Genomic DNA, 17981 nt, shown 5'->3' with positions numbered 1-17981 from the left:
AAGGAGCACTGTTCATGCTTTCTATAAAACCAGCCTGTGTGCTGCCAGGGACAGTGTGCAGTCATTGTGAGCAGCGGTTTACAGTACACACAGAATGTTATGGGCAGGTAGAGCCGGAGTCAGGCTGGACAGTGCGGAGCCAGAGCCGGGCAGTCTCACCTGGATGATGGGTGTACACAATACAGAGGAGCAGCCAGCCCCCTATATAACACACAGGAGCACTCAGCTCCCTATATATATACATACAGTCAGCACCGCACTCACTGCACCCCGCACAGGCAGTACCGCAGTCACTGCACCCCGCACAGGCAGTACCGCAGTCACTGCACCCCGCACAGGCAGTACCGCAGTCACTGCACCCCGCACAGGCAGTACCGCAGTCACTGCACCCCGCACAGGCAGTACCGCAGTCACTGCACCCCGCACAGGCAGTACCGCAGTCACTGCACCCCGCACAGGCAGTACCGCAGTCACTGCACCCCGCACAGGCAGTACCGCAGTCACTGCACCCCGCACAGGCAGTACCGCAGTCACTGCACCCCGCACAGGCAGTATCGCAGTCACTGCACCCGCACAGGCAGTACCACCGTCACTGCACCCGCACAGGCAGTACCGCAGTCACTGCACCCAGCATGGCTACCAAAGTGGAGATAAGAGTCAACAGCCACCAGGCCAACATGGCAGCAGCCAGGGAACATGCCTTGGCCATCACCCGGGATTACATTTCCCATCCCAGACTCTGTAAGTACCTAATATGTCTAATATACTGTGTATATATAATCTGGGCTGTATGGTCTAGGAATGCTGTAGAAGTGCAATTCCCAGCAATCCCTGACAACACGTGTCAAACTACAGCTGGCAGTGTCATTGGAAATTATAGCAAGTAACTGTTGTACTGTATTGCTGAGCTTATTATGTGTGATACCATCCAATTCACCTCAGCATATAAAGTGTGATACCATCCAATGCATCTCAGCATATAATATGTGATACCATCCAATGCATCTCAGCATATAATGTGTGATACCATCTAATGCATCTCAGTATATCATGTGTGATACCATCTAATGCATCTCAGCATATAATATGTGATACCATCCAATGCATCTCAGTATATCATGTGTGATACCATCCAATGCATCTCAGCATATAAAGTGTGATACCATCCAATGCATCTCAGCATATAATGTGTGATACCATCTAATGCATCTCAGTATATCATGTGTGATACCATCCAATGCACCTCAGCATATAAAGTGTGATACCATCCAATGCACCTCAGCATATAAAGTGTGATACCATCCAATGCACCTCAGCATATAATGTGTGATACCATCCAATGCACCTCAGCATATAAAGTGTGATACCATCCAATGCACCTCAGCATATAATGTGTGATACCATCCAATGCATCTCAGTATATCATGTGTGATACCATCCAATGCACCTCAGCATATAAAGTGTGATACCATCCAATGCACCTCAGCATATAAAGTGTGATACCATCCAATGCACCTCAGCATATAATGTGTGATACCATCCAATGCACCTCAGCATATAAAGTGTGATACCATCCAATGCACCTCAGCATATAATGTGTGATACCATCCAATGCATCTGATTGCTGTCTGATCTGCTGCAATAGACTGTGATTGCTGTCTGCTGAATGTCATCTGCCGCTTCACCATCTAGAAACATATTTTAATGTGTTTGCTAATTCATTTGTATAATTCATTTGGTGCATTGTACTTAATACTCATTGTTGCATATCCATGACTGGGATCAGTGTAGATCTTATCTGGTGGAAGGTGTTAAAACAGATGTAGCCAGGCTGAATGTCTCTCATCATGTTCCTACAATCCATCTCCTCTGACCCAGCATTCTGGCCTGTAAATTTTGAAACATCCTTAGGGGTGCACGCGAGCATCCCAGAAGCAAAGCATCATGAAGATAAGCAACTTGATACAGCAGTTATTCCAGACTCTGCTCTCCCTTCTATCCAGGTGCTTTATTCCTATCCTCCTATGTTCCCTTGCAATCCACGTCCACCGCCCAATCCCCCCTCCATCAAGACTTATATACATCAGCTCCTCTCTCCTTCCCTCTCCCATGTACAGCTCCCATGCACTTCTCACCTTCCTGAAAAACCACAGCCCATCTTGACCAAACACACTGCACAAAAAAACTTCATACAATTCCTAAAACTACTTGCTCTTTATCTTCCTACTCCTACTGATTTCAGGGGACATCTCTCCAAACCCCGGTCTACCATCCGACAACCTCAACCCCTACCCTACCTCACATCGAAACCTTAATAGTCCTACTAATATTAATTGTACTCCTTCATCTCCTTCTTTTAATTGTGCCCTTTGGAATCCACGGTCTGTATGTAACAAGCTTCCTTTCCTGCACAATTACTTTCTGAAAAACTCTCTTAATCTGTTGGCCCTCACAGAAACCTGGATTCAGGATTCTGACATGGTCTCTCCTGCTGCCATTTCCCATGGTGGCTTACAATTCTCCCATTCCCCGAGACCCACAAACAGACCTGGTGATGAAGTCGGCATAATCCTGTCCCCACAATGCACCTTCCAGGTCATCCCCCAAGTTCCATCATTCTCATTCCCTTCTTTTGAGGTCCACACCATCAGGCTCTTTCGTCCCCTCTCCCTCAGAGTAGCGGTCATATACCGGCCCCCAGGCTCACCCACCCACTTCCTGGACCATTTCTCTGCCTGGCTGCCGCACTTCATGTCCTCAGAACTACCAACCCTTATCCTGGGAGACTTCAACATCCCCATAAACAGCCCCACTTCCACATCTGCATCCCTGCTTCTCTAGGCCTCTCACAGCTCTCAACCTCTAAAACACAAAAAGACAGTAACACCCTGGACCTGATCTTTGTCCGGCTCTGTTCAATCTCCTACCTAGATAACTCACCGCTTCCCGTCTCTGACCACAACATTCTATCCTTCACACTCACAATTCCTCGCCCACCCCAGCACTCTCCTACCTACCACACATTCAGAAATCTACATGCTACTAACCCTCACACACTTTCAGACTCCCTATACTCATCATTGTCCCCAATCTCCTCTTTTTCCTGTCCTGATCTGGCTGTACATCACTTTAAGCACCCTTGACCAAGTAGCTCCCCTCACCCTCAGAAACTCCAAACAGAGTAAAACAGCCCTGGCTTACATCGCAAACTCGATTTCTCCAGCGATGCTCTAGGTGTGCTGAACGCTTATGGAGGAAAACTCGCACACCAGAAGACTTCATACACTTCAAATTTATATTAAGAACTTATAATTCTGCCCTTTACCTCGCCAAACAGACCTACTTCACTACTCTGATCTCCTCACGATCCAACAACCCCAAGAAACTTTTTGACACCTTTCACTCCCTCCTCAGGCCAAAAGCACAAGCCCCTATCACAGATATTTGTGCTGATGACCTGGCCTCCCACTTTATAGAGAAAATAGATAATATCCGTCAGGAAATCCGCTCCCAGACACCAAGTGCAATGACTCCCATCCCTCCCTGCATCTCCCCTGGCTCACTCTCCACATTCGATCCCATCACAGAAGAAGTCTCCAAGTTCCTCTCCTCTTCTCGTCCGACTACATGCACCACTGACCCCATTCCCTCACATATCCTCCAGTCTCTCTCTCCAGTCCTCACAACTCCCCTAACTACAATCTTTAATCTCTCCCTCTCCTCTGGCATTTTCCCATCCTCTTTCAAACACTCTATCATTACTCCATTACTAAAGAAACCCACCCTCGACCCATCCTGCACAAACTACAGACCAGTCTCCAATCTCCCCTTCATCTCTAAACTCTTGGAGCGACTGATATACTCCTGCCTTACCCGTTACCTCCCCACTCACTCCCTCCTAGACCCTTCACAGTCCGGTTTCCGCCCCCTACCTACATTCGACAGAAACTGCACTCCTCAAGGTGACCAACGACCTTCTGACAGCAAAATGTAACGGTGACCACTCCCTGCTCATTCTCCTCGACCTTTCTGCAGCTTTCGACACTGTTGACCACCCTCTCCTACTCTCTAGGCTCCAGTCACAAGGCATTAAGGACAATGCTCTCTCCTGGTTCTCCTCCTACCTTTCTGACCGCTCCTTCAGTGTTCTGTTCTCTGGCTCCACTTCATCTCCTCTTCCTCTCACAGTCGGGGTACCTCAGGGCTCAGTCCTTGGCCCTCTTCTCTTGTCGCTCTACATGGCCCCAATTGGACAGACCATCAGCAGATTTGGCTTTCAGTACCATCTTTATGCCGATGACACACAACTATATACTTCATCCCCTGGCCTTACCCCCGCTGTACTACAGAACGCCACTGACTGTCTGTCCGCAGTCTCCGCCATCATGTCCGAAACTCAACCTCTTTAAAACTGAACTTCTTCTGCTCCCGCCATCCACCAACCTCCCTACCAACTTGACATTTCCCTCTCCGTGGGTGGCACCATAATAACACCCTGGCAGCAGGCACGCTGTCTGGGTGTTATGTTTGACTCCGATCTCTCCTTCACCTCCCATATACAATCTCTTGCCCGCTCGTGCCACTTACACCTAAAGAACATCTCTAGAATCCGCCCTTTTCTCACCATGGAAACAACAAAAACCCTCACTGTCGCCCTGATCCACTCCCGCCTGGACTACTGCAATGCTCTATTAATTGGCCTCCCCCTTACTCGACTTTCCCCTCTCCAGTCCATCCTTAATGCGGCAGCCAGGGTCGTCCATCTGGCTAGTCATTACTCGGACGCGTCCGCTCTTAGCCAGTCGTTACACTGGCTGCCCATTCATTACAGGATACTATTCAAAGTACTTGTTCTCACCCACAAAGCTCTCCACAGTGTGGCCCCCCTTACATCTCCTCCCTCATCTCTGTCTATCGGCCTAACCGACCGCTGCGCTCTGCAAATGACCATCCAATGCATGTCAGCATATCATGTTTGACACCATCCAATGTATCTCAGCATGTCATGTGTGATACCATCCAATGCATCTCAGCATATCATGTGTGATACCATCCAATGTATCTCAGCATATCATGTGTGATACCATCCAATGGATCTCAGCTTATCATGTGTGATACCATCCAATGCATCTTAGCTCATCACATGTGAGATAAGTATCCAGCATGTTCATGTTTAGACTGCAGATCCGTTTGTTCTCTAAGAGATAAGCCACAACCAAAAATATCTGGGAACAGCTATCCCAAAGAGAAGATAGGAGTGCTTGCTCTGCTGAGTTATCTACCTGGCTGTCGGCCTAAAGATCAGCTGAACCATCGTTCAACTGACAGCTATCCAAAATTTATGCAGCAATAGTCAAGCCCATGTACATCTGACATTTAATTTACCTTGCTCAGACAACAGCATTTTCAGCCTTTATGTTGTCAATATGTGTAGTCAACATCATACTGACCCTATAATGATCTATTTTTAAGTCTGACAAATTAATCATTACTACAGTTACAATAATACAGGATCAACACCATAACCACCATCAGTACATGAATAGATCACCTAAACCACCATCAGTACATGAATACACCACCAGACCCACCATCAGTACATGAAAACAACACTATAACCACCATCAGTACATGAATAGATCACCTAAACCACCACCAGTACATGAATACACCACCAGACCCACCATCAGTACATGAAAACAACACCAAAACCAACATCAGTACAGGAATACAGCACTAGAACTACCATCATTTCATGAATACTGTATCAGAACTATCACTGAAGCATAAATGCAGCACTAGAACCACTATCAGTGCATGAGTACAGTAGAAGAACTGCCATCAATACAGGAATACAGTACTAGAACCACTATTTGGACATGAATACTGCACCAGAACCACAATCAGTACATTAATATCTCTATATATAATTGGCTAAGGGGTACTTCCGTCTGTCTGTCTGCAACTTCTGTAATGGAAATCCCACATTGCTGATTGGTCTCGCCAGCTGCCTGTCATGGCTGCCGCGACCAATCAGCGACGGCCAGAGTTCGATTAGTCCCTCCCTACTCCCCTGCAGTCAGTGCCCGGCGCCCGCTCCATAATCCCCTCCAGTCACCGCTCACACAGGGTTAATGCCAGCGGTAACGGCCCACGTTATGCCACGGGTAACTCACTCGGTTACCGCTGCTATTAACCCTGTGTGTCCCCAACTTTTTACTATTGATGCTGCCTATGCAGCATCAATAGTAAAAAAAGTCATGCTAAAAATAATAAAAAAACAAAAAAAACTGCTATTCTCACCTTCCGTAGTCCACCGAGCCGCGTGCGGCCTCCGCCAGCTTCCGTTCCTAGAGATGCATTGCGAAATTACCCAGAAGACTTAGCGGTCTCGCGAGCCCGCTAAGTCATCTGGGTAATTTCGCAATGCATCCTGGGAACGGAAGATGGCAGCAGCCGCGCGAGCTTCGCCAGAGCTTCGGTGGATCCAGGCGGGTGAGTATATAACTATTTTTTATTTTAAATATTTTTTTTAACAGGGATATGGTGCCCACACTGCTAAATACTATGTGGGCTGTGTGTGCTATATATTACGTGGCCAGTGTTATATACTGCGTGGGCTGTGCTATATATTACATGGCCTGTGTTATACATTACGTGGGCAGTGTTATATACTACATCGCCTGTGTTATATACTGCGTGGGCTGTGCTATATATCACGTGGCCAGTGTTATATACTGCGTTGCCTGTGTTATATACTGCGTGGCTGCTATATACTGCGTGGGCTGTGTTATATAGTACATGGGCTGTGGTATATACTGCGTGGGCTGTGTTACATACTGCATGGGCTGTGCTATATATTACGTGGCCTGTGTTATATATTATGTGGGCAGTGTTATATACTATGTCGCCTGTGTTATATGCTGCGTGGCTGCTATATACTGCGTGGGCTGTGCTATATATTACGTGGCCAGTGTTATATACTGCGTGGCCTGTGTTATATACTACGTCGCCTGTGTTATATACTGCGTGGCTGCTATATACTGCGTGGGCTGTGTTATATAGTACATGGGCTGTGGTATATACTACGTGGGCTGTGTTATATACTGCGTGGGCTGTGCTATGTATTACGTGGCCTGTGTTATATATTACGTGGGCAGTGTTATATACTATGTCGCCTGTGTTATGTACTGAGTGGCTGCTATATACTGCATGGGGTGTGCTATATATAATGTGGCCAGTGTTATATACTGTGTGGCCTGTGTTATGTACTACGTCGCCTGTGTTATATACTGCGTGGCTGCTATATACTGCGTGGGCTGCGTTATATAGTACATGGGCTGTGTTATATACTGTTTGGCCTGTGTTATATACTGCATGGCCACTGTTATATATTGTGTGGCCTGTATTAACGCATCGGGTATTCTACAATATGTATTTATGTATTTTTATAGCAGCCACATAGTATATAGCACAGGTCACATAGTATTTGTCTGCTATATACTACATGGCTCCTATAAACTACGTGGCCTGTGCTTTATACTATGTGGCTGCTATATACATACATATTCTAGAATACCCGATGCGTTAGAATCGGGCCACCATCTAGTACCAACATAACCATCATCAATAGATGAAAATAGCCCCAGAAGAACCAACAGAACCAAACTTCAATTGAAATGTTAGGTTAGCCTCCACCATATAATTGTACGGAATGAACCTACAACTCCCAGTATGCCCTTATCAATGGTGATTAGATGATGGGAGTTGTTGTTGTTGCCAGCCATCATTAGATTGCGGACCATATATGAACTATAGTGCTAATTAAATCTTTAATATCGCTACTCTCAAAATAGTAACTTAACTTTTAGGAGATATAGTACATGTCTTATGCCCTTTAATTCTGAGCAGATTGGTGCGGTTTTTTTTGGTTCTTTTACACTGGTAAGTGAGTAAGAAGTGATTATCGATCTACGTAAAGAGGCTGTCAGTCACCCGATCCGCGAGCAAAATGTTATTTCATCAGATCCATTTATTTTTAAGCTTACCTAAATCTCATCTATCTCGGCAGCACATTGTCCTGTGTTAACACGTGCTGCCTAACACAATGCACGTTCTCTGCGCACTAATATGCCCGTTATATGCAGACCATTGAGTGACTGGCGATCGGCTTTGTATAGCTGTCACCCTCTTTGTGATTGGCCAGTGTAAATGCACCTTATGAGTGACGTCTCCACTGATTGGCGCAGTCCTTGCTCCTTTCTTTGTCATCCAAACCTGACGCCATGATGACTTGTCACATCCACAGCTGGATTCTGCAACGTTACTCTTCTCCGGCCTTCTGCAGCTCATCCCAACATGGTGCTCTTAAAAAAAACGTAGTCCTTAAAATGCAGCCTGTATAAAAGCATCTGCCCATGCTGTGCCCTAAATAAACCATACACTATGCTCCTGAATAGATGATCGCCACCCACGGTGCTCCCTGCATAAAAAACACTCCCACACTGTCCAACCTATGACTCACGGCCTCACACTATAACCCTCTGTAAAATATTGCCGCCACACCACCCCCTTATGCACTATGATAGCAACACCTGCTCTCCTATGTACTATAACTGCCTTATGCACTACACACCACCCTCCTTATCAACCATAACCAACACATTGTCCTCCCATATGAAGCATACCTGCCACATTGCCCTCCCATATGAACCATATCTGTCACATTGTCTTCCCATATGAACCATACCTGCCACATTGCCCTCCCATATGAACCATACCTGTCACATTGTCCTCCCATATGAACCATACCTGCCACATTGTCCTCCCATATGAACCATACCTGCCACATTGTCCTCCCATATTATTATTATTATTATTATTTATTATTATAGCGCCATTTATTCCATGGCGCTTTACATGTGAGGAGGGGTATGCATAATAAAACAAGTACAATAATCTTTAACAATACAAGTCACAACTGGTACAGGAGGAGAGAGGACCCTGCCCGCGAGGGCTCACAATCTACAAGGGATGGGTGAAGATACAGTAGGTGAGGGTAGAGCTGGCCGTGCAGCGGTTTGGTCGATCGGTGGTTACTGCAGGTTGTAGGCTTGTCGGAAGAGGTGGGTCTTCAGGTTCTTTTTGAAGGTTTCGATGGTAGGCGAGAGTCTGATATGTTGTGGTAGAGCATTCCAGAGTAGGGGGGATGCACGAGAGAAATCTTGTATGCGATTGTGGGAAGAGGAGATAATAGGGGAGTAGAGAAGGAGATCTTGTGAGGATCGGAGGTTGCGTGCAGGAAAGTACTGGGAGACGAGGTCGCAGATGTATGGAGGAGACAGGTTGTGGATGGCTTTGTATGTCATGGTTAGGTTTTTGTACTGGAGTCTCTGGGTGATGGGGAGCCAGTGCAGGGATTGACAGAGGGGAGAGGCCGGGGAATAGCGGGGGGACAGGTGGATTAGTCGGGCAGCAGAGTTTAGAATAGATTGGAGGGGTGCAAGAGTGTTAGAGGGGAGGCCACAGAGCAGGAGGTTACAGTAGTCAAGGCGGGAGATGATGAGGGCATGGACTAGGGTCTTTGCAGATTCTTGGTTTAGGAATGTGCGGATCCGTGAAATATTTTTGAGTTGGAGGCGGCAGGAAGTGGAAAGGGTTTGGATATGTGGTTTAAAGGAGAGATCAGTGTCAAGGATTACCCCAAGACAGCGGGCTTGTGGGACTGGGGAGAGTGGGCAGCCGTTTACTGTAGTGGATAGGTTCGTTGGGGAGGTGGCGTGAGATGGGGGAAAGATGATGAATTCTGTTTTGTCCATGTTAAGTTTTAGAAATCTAGTGGAGAAGAAGGATGAAATAGCAGACAGGCATTGAGGGATTCTGGTTAGTAGGGAGGTGATATCTGGTCCAGAGATGTAGATCTGTGTGTCGTCAGCATAGAGATGATACTGAAAGCCGTGAGATTCTATGAGCTGTCCCAGGCCAAAGGTGTAGATGGAGAAGAGCAGGGGTCCTAGAACTGAACCTTGCGGGACTCCGACAGATAGGGGGCGAGGTGAGGAGGTGGTGTGTGAGTGGGAGACGCTGAATGTACGGTCAGTTAGGTATGATGAGATCCAGGATAGGGCCAATTCTGTGATTCCAAGGGATGAGAGGGTCTGCAGCAGTAGGGAATGGTCCACTGTGTCAAAGGCAGAGGACAGGTCCAGGAGGAGGAGGACAGAGTAGTGTCGCTTGCTCTTGGCGGTTAATAGGTCATTGGTGACCTTAGTTAGGGCAGTTTCAGTGGAGTGGTGTGACCGGAAGCCTGATTGAAAGCGGTCGAAGAAGGAGCAGGAAGATAGATGGGAGGACAGTTCAAGATGGACATGTTGTTCCAGTAGTTTTGAGGCAAAGGGGAGAAGTGATATAGGGCGATAGCTAGATGCAGAGGATGGGTCAAGAGAGGGCTTTTTGAGGATAGGTGTGATTGTGGCATGTTTAAAGCTTGAGGGGAAAATGCCACTTGTTAGTGATAGGTTAAAGAGATGGGTTAGGGTTGGGATGAAGACTGTGGTGAGGTTTGGGATGAAGTGGGATGGGATTGGGTCAAGTGCACAGGTGGTGAGATGCGATCTTGAGAGTAGAGTGGAGAGTCCATCTTCTGTAATGGTGGAGAAGTTGGTTTTGGAGGTGGAGGGCTGGGTAGTTGGGAGGAAGGGTTCTGGGGGTTGTTTACTAAAATTGTCTCTGATGTTCTCAATTTTCTGCTTGAAAAATGAGGCAAAGTCTTCAGCTGAGATGAGTGGGGAGGGAGGAGGTGCTGGGGGACGGAGGAGAGAGTTGAAGGTGTTGAATAACTGTTTGGGGTTGTGAGACAGGGAGGATATGAGAGATGAGAAGTAGGTTTGTTTTGCTGTGGCGAGCGTGGTTTTGAAAGCAGTGAGGGACTGTTTGAATGCAATGAAGTGCTCGATGGAGTGGGATCTTTTCCATCTGCGCTCAGCAGCTCTGGAAGCTCGCCTCAGTTCTTTGGTCATGCTGGTGTGCCAGGGTTGTCTGTTGATTTTGCGAGCTTTGGTATGTGTGAGAGGGGCAAGAGATTCCAAAGCTGCAGCTATTGTGGTGTTATATAGAGCGGCAGCATCATCCGCATTGTGTAGGGAGCTTATGTCTGTGAGAGGGAGGAGGGATTCAGAGAGTGAGTGAAGATCAAGGTGTTTAAGATTTCTGCGAGGGTGTGAGAGTTTGTGGGGTGGGGGTTGTAGACAAGGAGTGGAAAGGGAAGAGAATGTAAGTAGGTTGTGGTCAGAAAGAGGAAGAGGTGAGTTTGAGAGGTTAGATAGGGAGCAGAGGCGGGTGAGAATGAGGTCCAGTGTGTGACCATCTTTGTGGGTGGCTGTAGAAGACCATTGAGTAAGGCCAAAGGAGGAAGTGAGGGATAGAAGTTTAGTGGCAGCTGAGAGGGAAGTGTCAATGGGGATGTTGAAGTCGCCCATGATGATAGTGGGGATGTCAGCGGCGAGGAAATGGAGTAGCCAGGTGGTGAAGTGGTCGAAGAAGGTGGTGGCTGGCCCTGGGGGACGGTAGATGACAGCCAGTTGGAGGTTGGAGGGGGAGTAGATGCGCACAGAGTGCACCTCAAAGGAAGGGAGGGTAACAGAGGGTGGCAGTGGGATTGGGGTGAAGGAGCAGTTATCTGACAGGAGAAAACCAACTCCTCCGCCATGCTTGCTGCTGGGGCGGGGTGTGTGAGAAAGGTGGAAGCCACCGTAAGAGAGTGCCGCAGGGGAGGCTGTGTCAGAAGGGGTGAGCCAGGTTTCAGTGATGCCGAGGAAGGAGAGTTTGTTATTGATAAAGAGGTCATGGATAAATGACAGTTTATTGCAGACAGAGCGTGCGTTCCATAGTGCTCCAGATAGGGAAATTGGGGGAGTGGGGGCTGGATGAATGGGTATGAGGTTACTGTGGTTGCGAGGATGTGTAGAGGATCGTGGCAGGGGATTAGAAATGAGTGTGGGGATGATGAGTAGGGCCAGGATTTGGGGATATGTCGCCAGCAATGAGGAGCAGCAGACTGAGCGTTAGAAGGTGTGAGCTGGATAGGTCATGATGTGTGATATGAAAAATATCTGCCACATTGCCCTCCCATATGAACCATACCTGCCACATTGTCCTCCCATATGAACCATATCTGCCACATTGCCCTCCCATATGAACCATATCTGCCACATTGTGCTCCCATATGAACCATACCTGCCACATTGTCCTCCCATATGAACCATACCTGCCACATTGTCCTCCCATATGAACCATACATGTCACATTGCCCTCCCATATGAACCATATCTGCCACATTGTCCTCCCATATGAACCATACCTGCCACATTGTCCTCCCATATGAACCATACCTGCCACATTGCCCTCCCATATGAACCATATCTGCCACATTGTCCTCCCATATGAACCATACCTGCCACATTGTCCTCCCATATGAACCATATCTGCCACATTGTCCTCCCATATGAACCATATCTGCCACATTGTCCTCCCATATGAACCATATCTGCCACATTGTCCTCCCATATGAACCATACCTGCCACATTGTCCTCCCATATGAACCATATCTGCCACATTGTCCTCCCATATAAACCATACCTGCCACATTGTCCTCCCATATGAACCATATCTGCCACATTGTCCTCCCATATAAACCATACCTGCCACATTGTCCTCCCATATAAACCATACCTGCCACATTGTCCTCCCATATAAACCATATCTGCCACATTGTCCTCCCATATAAACCATACCTGTCACATTGTCCTCCCATATGAACCATATCTGCCACATTGTCCTCCCATATGAACCGTATCTGCCACATTGTCCTCCCATATGAACCATATCTGCCACATTGTCCTCCCATATGAACCATATCTGTCACATTGCCCTCCCATATGAACCATACCTGCCACATTGTCCTCCCATATGAACCATATCTGCCACATTGCCCTCCCATATGAACCATATCTGCCACATTGTGCTCCCATATGAACCATATCTGCCACATTGTGCTCCCATATGAACCATACCTGCCACATTGTCCTCCCATATGAACCATACCTGCCACATTGTCCTCCCATATGAACCATACATGTCACATTGCCCTCCCATATGAACCATATCTGCCACATTGTCCTCCCATATGAACCATACCTGCCACATTGTCCTCCCATATGAACCATACCTGCCACATTGCCCTCCCATATGAACCATATCTGCCACATTGTCCTCCCATATGAACCATACCTGCCACATTGTCCTCCCATATGAACCATATCTGCCACATTGTCCTCCCATATGAACCATATCTGCCACATTGTCCTCCCATATGAACCATATCTGCCACATTGTCCTCCCATATGAACCATACCTGCCACATTGTCCTCCCATATGAACCATATCTGCCACATTGCCCTCCCATATGAACCATACCTGCCACATTGTCCTCCCATATGAACCATATCTGCCACATTGTCCTCCCATATAAACCATACCTGCCACATTGTCCTCCCATATAAACCATACCTGCCACATTGTCCTCCCATATGAACCATACCTGCCACATTGTCCTCCCATATGAACCATATCTGCCACATTGTCCTCTCATATGAACCATATCTGCCACATTGTCCTCCCATATGAACCATATCTGCCACATTGTCCTCCCATATAAACCATACCTGCCACATTGTCCTCCCATATGAACCATATCTGCCACATTGTCCTCCCATATGAACCATACCTGTCACATTAAATTCATAGCCATGAGTCTGACCAGACGTGTCTGACCATCTTAGAAATTGCATTTTTAAATTGCAGTTTTTTAATTGCTATGAATTAGACTAGAATTCCATGGGGCATTTGAGCATTCATCACTGCTGTACTTTCATCATCCTCATCACCACCTGTATCCTCTAATCAAGCTGTTTTGTCTACCCACAGGTATGCTGCTGTCCATCTACTCTGCCTTTCCTGCAATGTGTGTTTATGTGAACTGCATATAATTCCCACCTGGTATGCTGCTGTCCATCTACTCTGCCTTTCCTGCAATGTGTGTTTATGTGAACTGCATATAATTCCCACCTGGTATGCTTTGCTTACCCATTGTTTTCTATCCATTCGTATTTCACTTCCCTTGCTTCTTCCTTGCATACCTGAGTGGCCATCTACCCCACCCCCTCTTTATGACCTGGCTTAACTGTGAACATGTGCTCTAGACACACACGCCCACATCCTCCCTCTCAGCTGTGAGCCCTTAGGTGCCCATAAATTCATAGCCATGAGTCTGACCAGACGTGTCTGACCATCTTAGAAATTGCAGTTTTAAATTGCAGTTTTTTAATTGCTATGAATTAGACTAGAATTGGACTGGAATTGACTGGAAGGTAAAGGAATAGAAAACCACTATAATGTTTCGGTTTCTTTTAACATTCACCCCCATACTACTTTATTTCTTCCTATCTCCTGTAATCACTCCACCCAGTAAGGAACTAGTCATTTCTCCCTCCATCCTCCCCAGTCATCTCACCTCCTCCACAGAACTATTCCTCCACATACAATCCTTTCTCGCCAGGCACACACGGCCACATCATGACCTATCCAGCTCACACCTTCTAACGCTCTGTCTGCTGCTCCTCATTGCTGGCGACATATCCCCAAATCCTGGCCCTCCTCATCACATCCCCACATTCATTTCTAATCCCCTGCCACGATCCTCTACACATCCTCGCAACCACAGTAACCTCATACCCATTCATCCAGCCCCCACTCCCCCAATTTCCCTATCTGGAGCACTATGGAACGCACGCTCTGTCTGCAATAAACTTCTATTTATCCATGACCTCTTTATCAATAACAAACTCTCCTTCCTCGGCATCACTGAAACCTGGCTCACCCCTTCTGACACAGCCTCCCCTGCGGCACTCTCTTACGGTGGCTTCCACCTTTCTCACACACCCCGCCCCAGCAGCAAGCATGGCGGAGGAGTTGGTTTTCTCCTGTCAGATAACTGCTCCTTCACCCCAATCCCACTGCCACCCTCTGTTACCCTCCCTTCCTTTGAGGTGCACTCTGTGCACATCTACACCCCCTCCAACCTCCAACTGGCTGTCATCTACCGTCCCCCAGGGCCAGCCACCACCTTCTTCGACCACTTCACCACCTGGCTACTCCACTTCCTCGCCGCTGACATCCCCACTATCATCATGGGCGACTTCAACATCCCCATTGACACTTCCCTCTCAGCTGCCACTAAACTTCTATCTCTCACTTCCTCCTTTGGCCTCACTCAATGGTCTTCTACAGCCACCCACAAAGATGGTCACACACTGGACCTCATTCTCACCCGCCTCTGCTCCCTATCTAACCTCTCAAACTCACCTCTTCCTCTTTCTGACCACAACCTACTTACATTCTCTTCCCTTTCCACTCCTTGTCTACAACCCCCACCCCACAAACTCTCACACCCTCGCAGAAATCTTAAACACCTTGATCTTCACTCACTCTCTGAATCCCTCCTCCCTCTCACAGACATAAGCTCCCTACACAATGCGGATGATGCTGCCACTCTATATAACACCACAATAGCTGCAGCTTTGGAATCTCTTGCCCCTCTCACACATACCAAAGCTCGCAAAATCAACAGACAACCCTGGCACACCAGCATGACAAAAGAACTGAGGCGAGCTTCCAGAGCTGCTGAGCGCAGATGGAAAAGATCCCACTCCATCGAGCACTTCATCGCATTCAAACAGTCCCTCTCTGCTTTCAAAACCATGCTCGCCACAGCAAAACAAACCTACTTCTCATCTCTCATATCCTCCCTGTCTCACAACCCCAAACAGTTATTCAACACCTTCAACTCTCTCCTCCGTCCCCCAGCACCTCCTCCCTCCCCACTCATCTCAGCTGAAGACTTCGCCTCATTTTTCAAGCAGAAAATTGAGAACATCAGAGACAATTTTAGTAAACAACCCCCAGAACCCTTCCTCCCAACTACCCAGCCCTCCACCTCCAAAACCAAATTCTCCACCATTACAGAAGACGGACTCTCCACTCTACTCTCAAGATCGCATCTCACCACCTGTGCACTTGACCCACTCCCATCCCACTTCATCCCAAACCTCACCACAGTCTTCATCCCAACCCTAACCCATCTCTTTAACCTATCACTAACAACTGGCATTTTCCCCTCAAGCTTTAAACATGCCACAATCACACCTATCCTCAAAAAGCCCTCTCTTGACCCATCCTCTGTATCTAGCTATCGCCCTATATCACTTCTCCCCTTTGCCTCAAAACTACTGGAACAACATGTCCATATTGAACTGTCCTCCCATCTATCTTCCTGCTCCTTCTTCGACCGCTTTCAATCAGGCTTCCGGTCACACCACTCCACTGAAACTGCCCTAACTAAGGTCACCAATGACCTATTAACCGCCAAGAGCAAGCGACACTACTCTGTCCTCCTCCTCCTGGACCTGTCCTCTGCCTTTGACACAGTGGACCATTCCCTATTACTACAGACCCTCTCATCCCTTGGCATCACAGACTTGGCCCTATCCTGGATCTCGTCATACCTAACAGACCGGACATTCAGCGTCTCCCAGTCACACACCACCTCCTCACCTCGCCCCCTATCTGTCGGAGTCCCGCAAGGTTCAGTTCTAGGACCCCTGCTCTTCTCCATCTACACCTTTGGCCTGGGACAGCTCATAGAATCTCACGGCTTTCAGTATCATCTCTATGCTGACGACACACAGATCTACATCTCTGGACCAGATATCACCTCCCTACTAACCAGAATCCCTCAATGCCTGTCTGCTATTTCATCCTTCTTCTCCACTAGATTTCTAAAACTTAACATGGACAAAACAGAATTCATCATCTTTCCCCCATCTCACGCGATCTCCCCAACGAACCTATCCATTACAGTAAACGGCTGCCCACTCTCCCCAGTCCCACAAGCCCGCTGTCTTGGGGTAATCCTTGACACTGATCTCTCCTTTAAACCACATATTCAAACCCTTTCCACTTCCTGCCGCCTCCAACTCAAAAATATTTCACGGATCCGCACATTCCTAAACCAAGAATCTGCAAAAACCCTAGTCCATGCCCTCATCATCTCCCGCCTTGACTACTGTAACCTCCTGCTCTGTGGCCTCCCCTCTAACACTCTTGCACCCCTCCAATCTATTCTAAACTCTGCTGCCCGACTAATCCACCTGTCCCCCCGCTATTCCCCGGCCTCTCCCCTCTGTCAATCCCTGCACTGGCTCCCCATCACCCAGAGACTCCAGTACAAAAGCCTAACCATGACATATAAAGCCATCCACAACCTGTCTCCTCCATACATCTGTGACCTCGTCTCCCGGTACTTTCCTGCACGCAACCTCCGATCCTCACAAGATCTCCTTCTCTACTCCCCTATTATCTCCTCTTCCCACAATCGCATACAAGATTTCTCTCGTGCATCCCCCCTACTCTGGAATGCTCTACCACAACATATCAGACTCTCGCCTACCATCGAAACCTTCAAAAAGAACCTGAAGACCCACCTCTTCCGACAAGCCTACAACCTGCAGTAACCACCGATTGACCAAACCGCTGCACGGCCAGCTCTACCCTCACCTACTGTATCCTCACCCATCCCTTGTAGATTGTGAGCCCTCGCGGGCAGGGTCCTCTCTCCTCCTGTACCAGTTGTGACTTGTATTTTTCAAGATTATTGTACTTGTTTTATTATGTATACCCCTCCTCACATGTAAAGCGCCATGGAATAAATGGCGCTATAATAATAAATAATAATAATAATAATAACATTGTCCTCCCATATGAACCATACCTGTCACATTGTCCTCCCATATGAACCATATCTGCCACATTGTCCTCCCATATAAACCATACCTGCCACATTGTCCTCCCATATGAACCATATCTG

General features: G+C 47.6%; 1 protein-coding gene across 1 annotated transcript in view; it reads left to right on the top strand.

The window, feature by feature from the left end:
* The first annotated feature begins 242 nt into the window (after positions 1–242).
* The window catches only part of ATP6V1B1 (ATPase H+ transporting V1 subunit B1), a 136764-nt gene continuing 119025 nt past the window's right edge, over positions 243–17981 (top strand). The window contains exon 1 of the mRNA XM_069745112.1: positions 243–741. Within this exon, the coding sequence (XP_069601213.1) occupies positions 633–741 (109 nt within the window). The 5' untranslated portion in view covers positions 243–632. The remainder of the gene's footprint in view (positions 742–17981) is intronic.

The sequence above is a fragment of the Ranitomeya imitator genome, chromosome 1 (genome assembly GCF_032444005.1).
Source record: "Ranitomeya imitator isolate aRanImi1 chromosome 1, aRanImi1.pri, whole genome shotgun sequence".
Lineage (NCBI taxonomy): Eukaryota > Metazoa > Chordata > Amphibia > Anura > Dendrobatidae > Ranitomeya > Ranitomeya imitator.
This window is presented reverse-complemented; position numbering and strand designations above follow the sequence as displayed.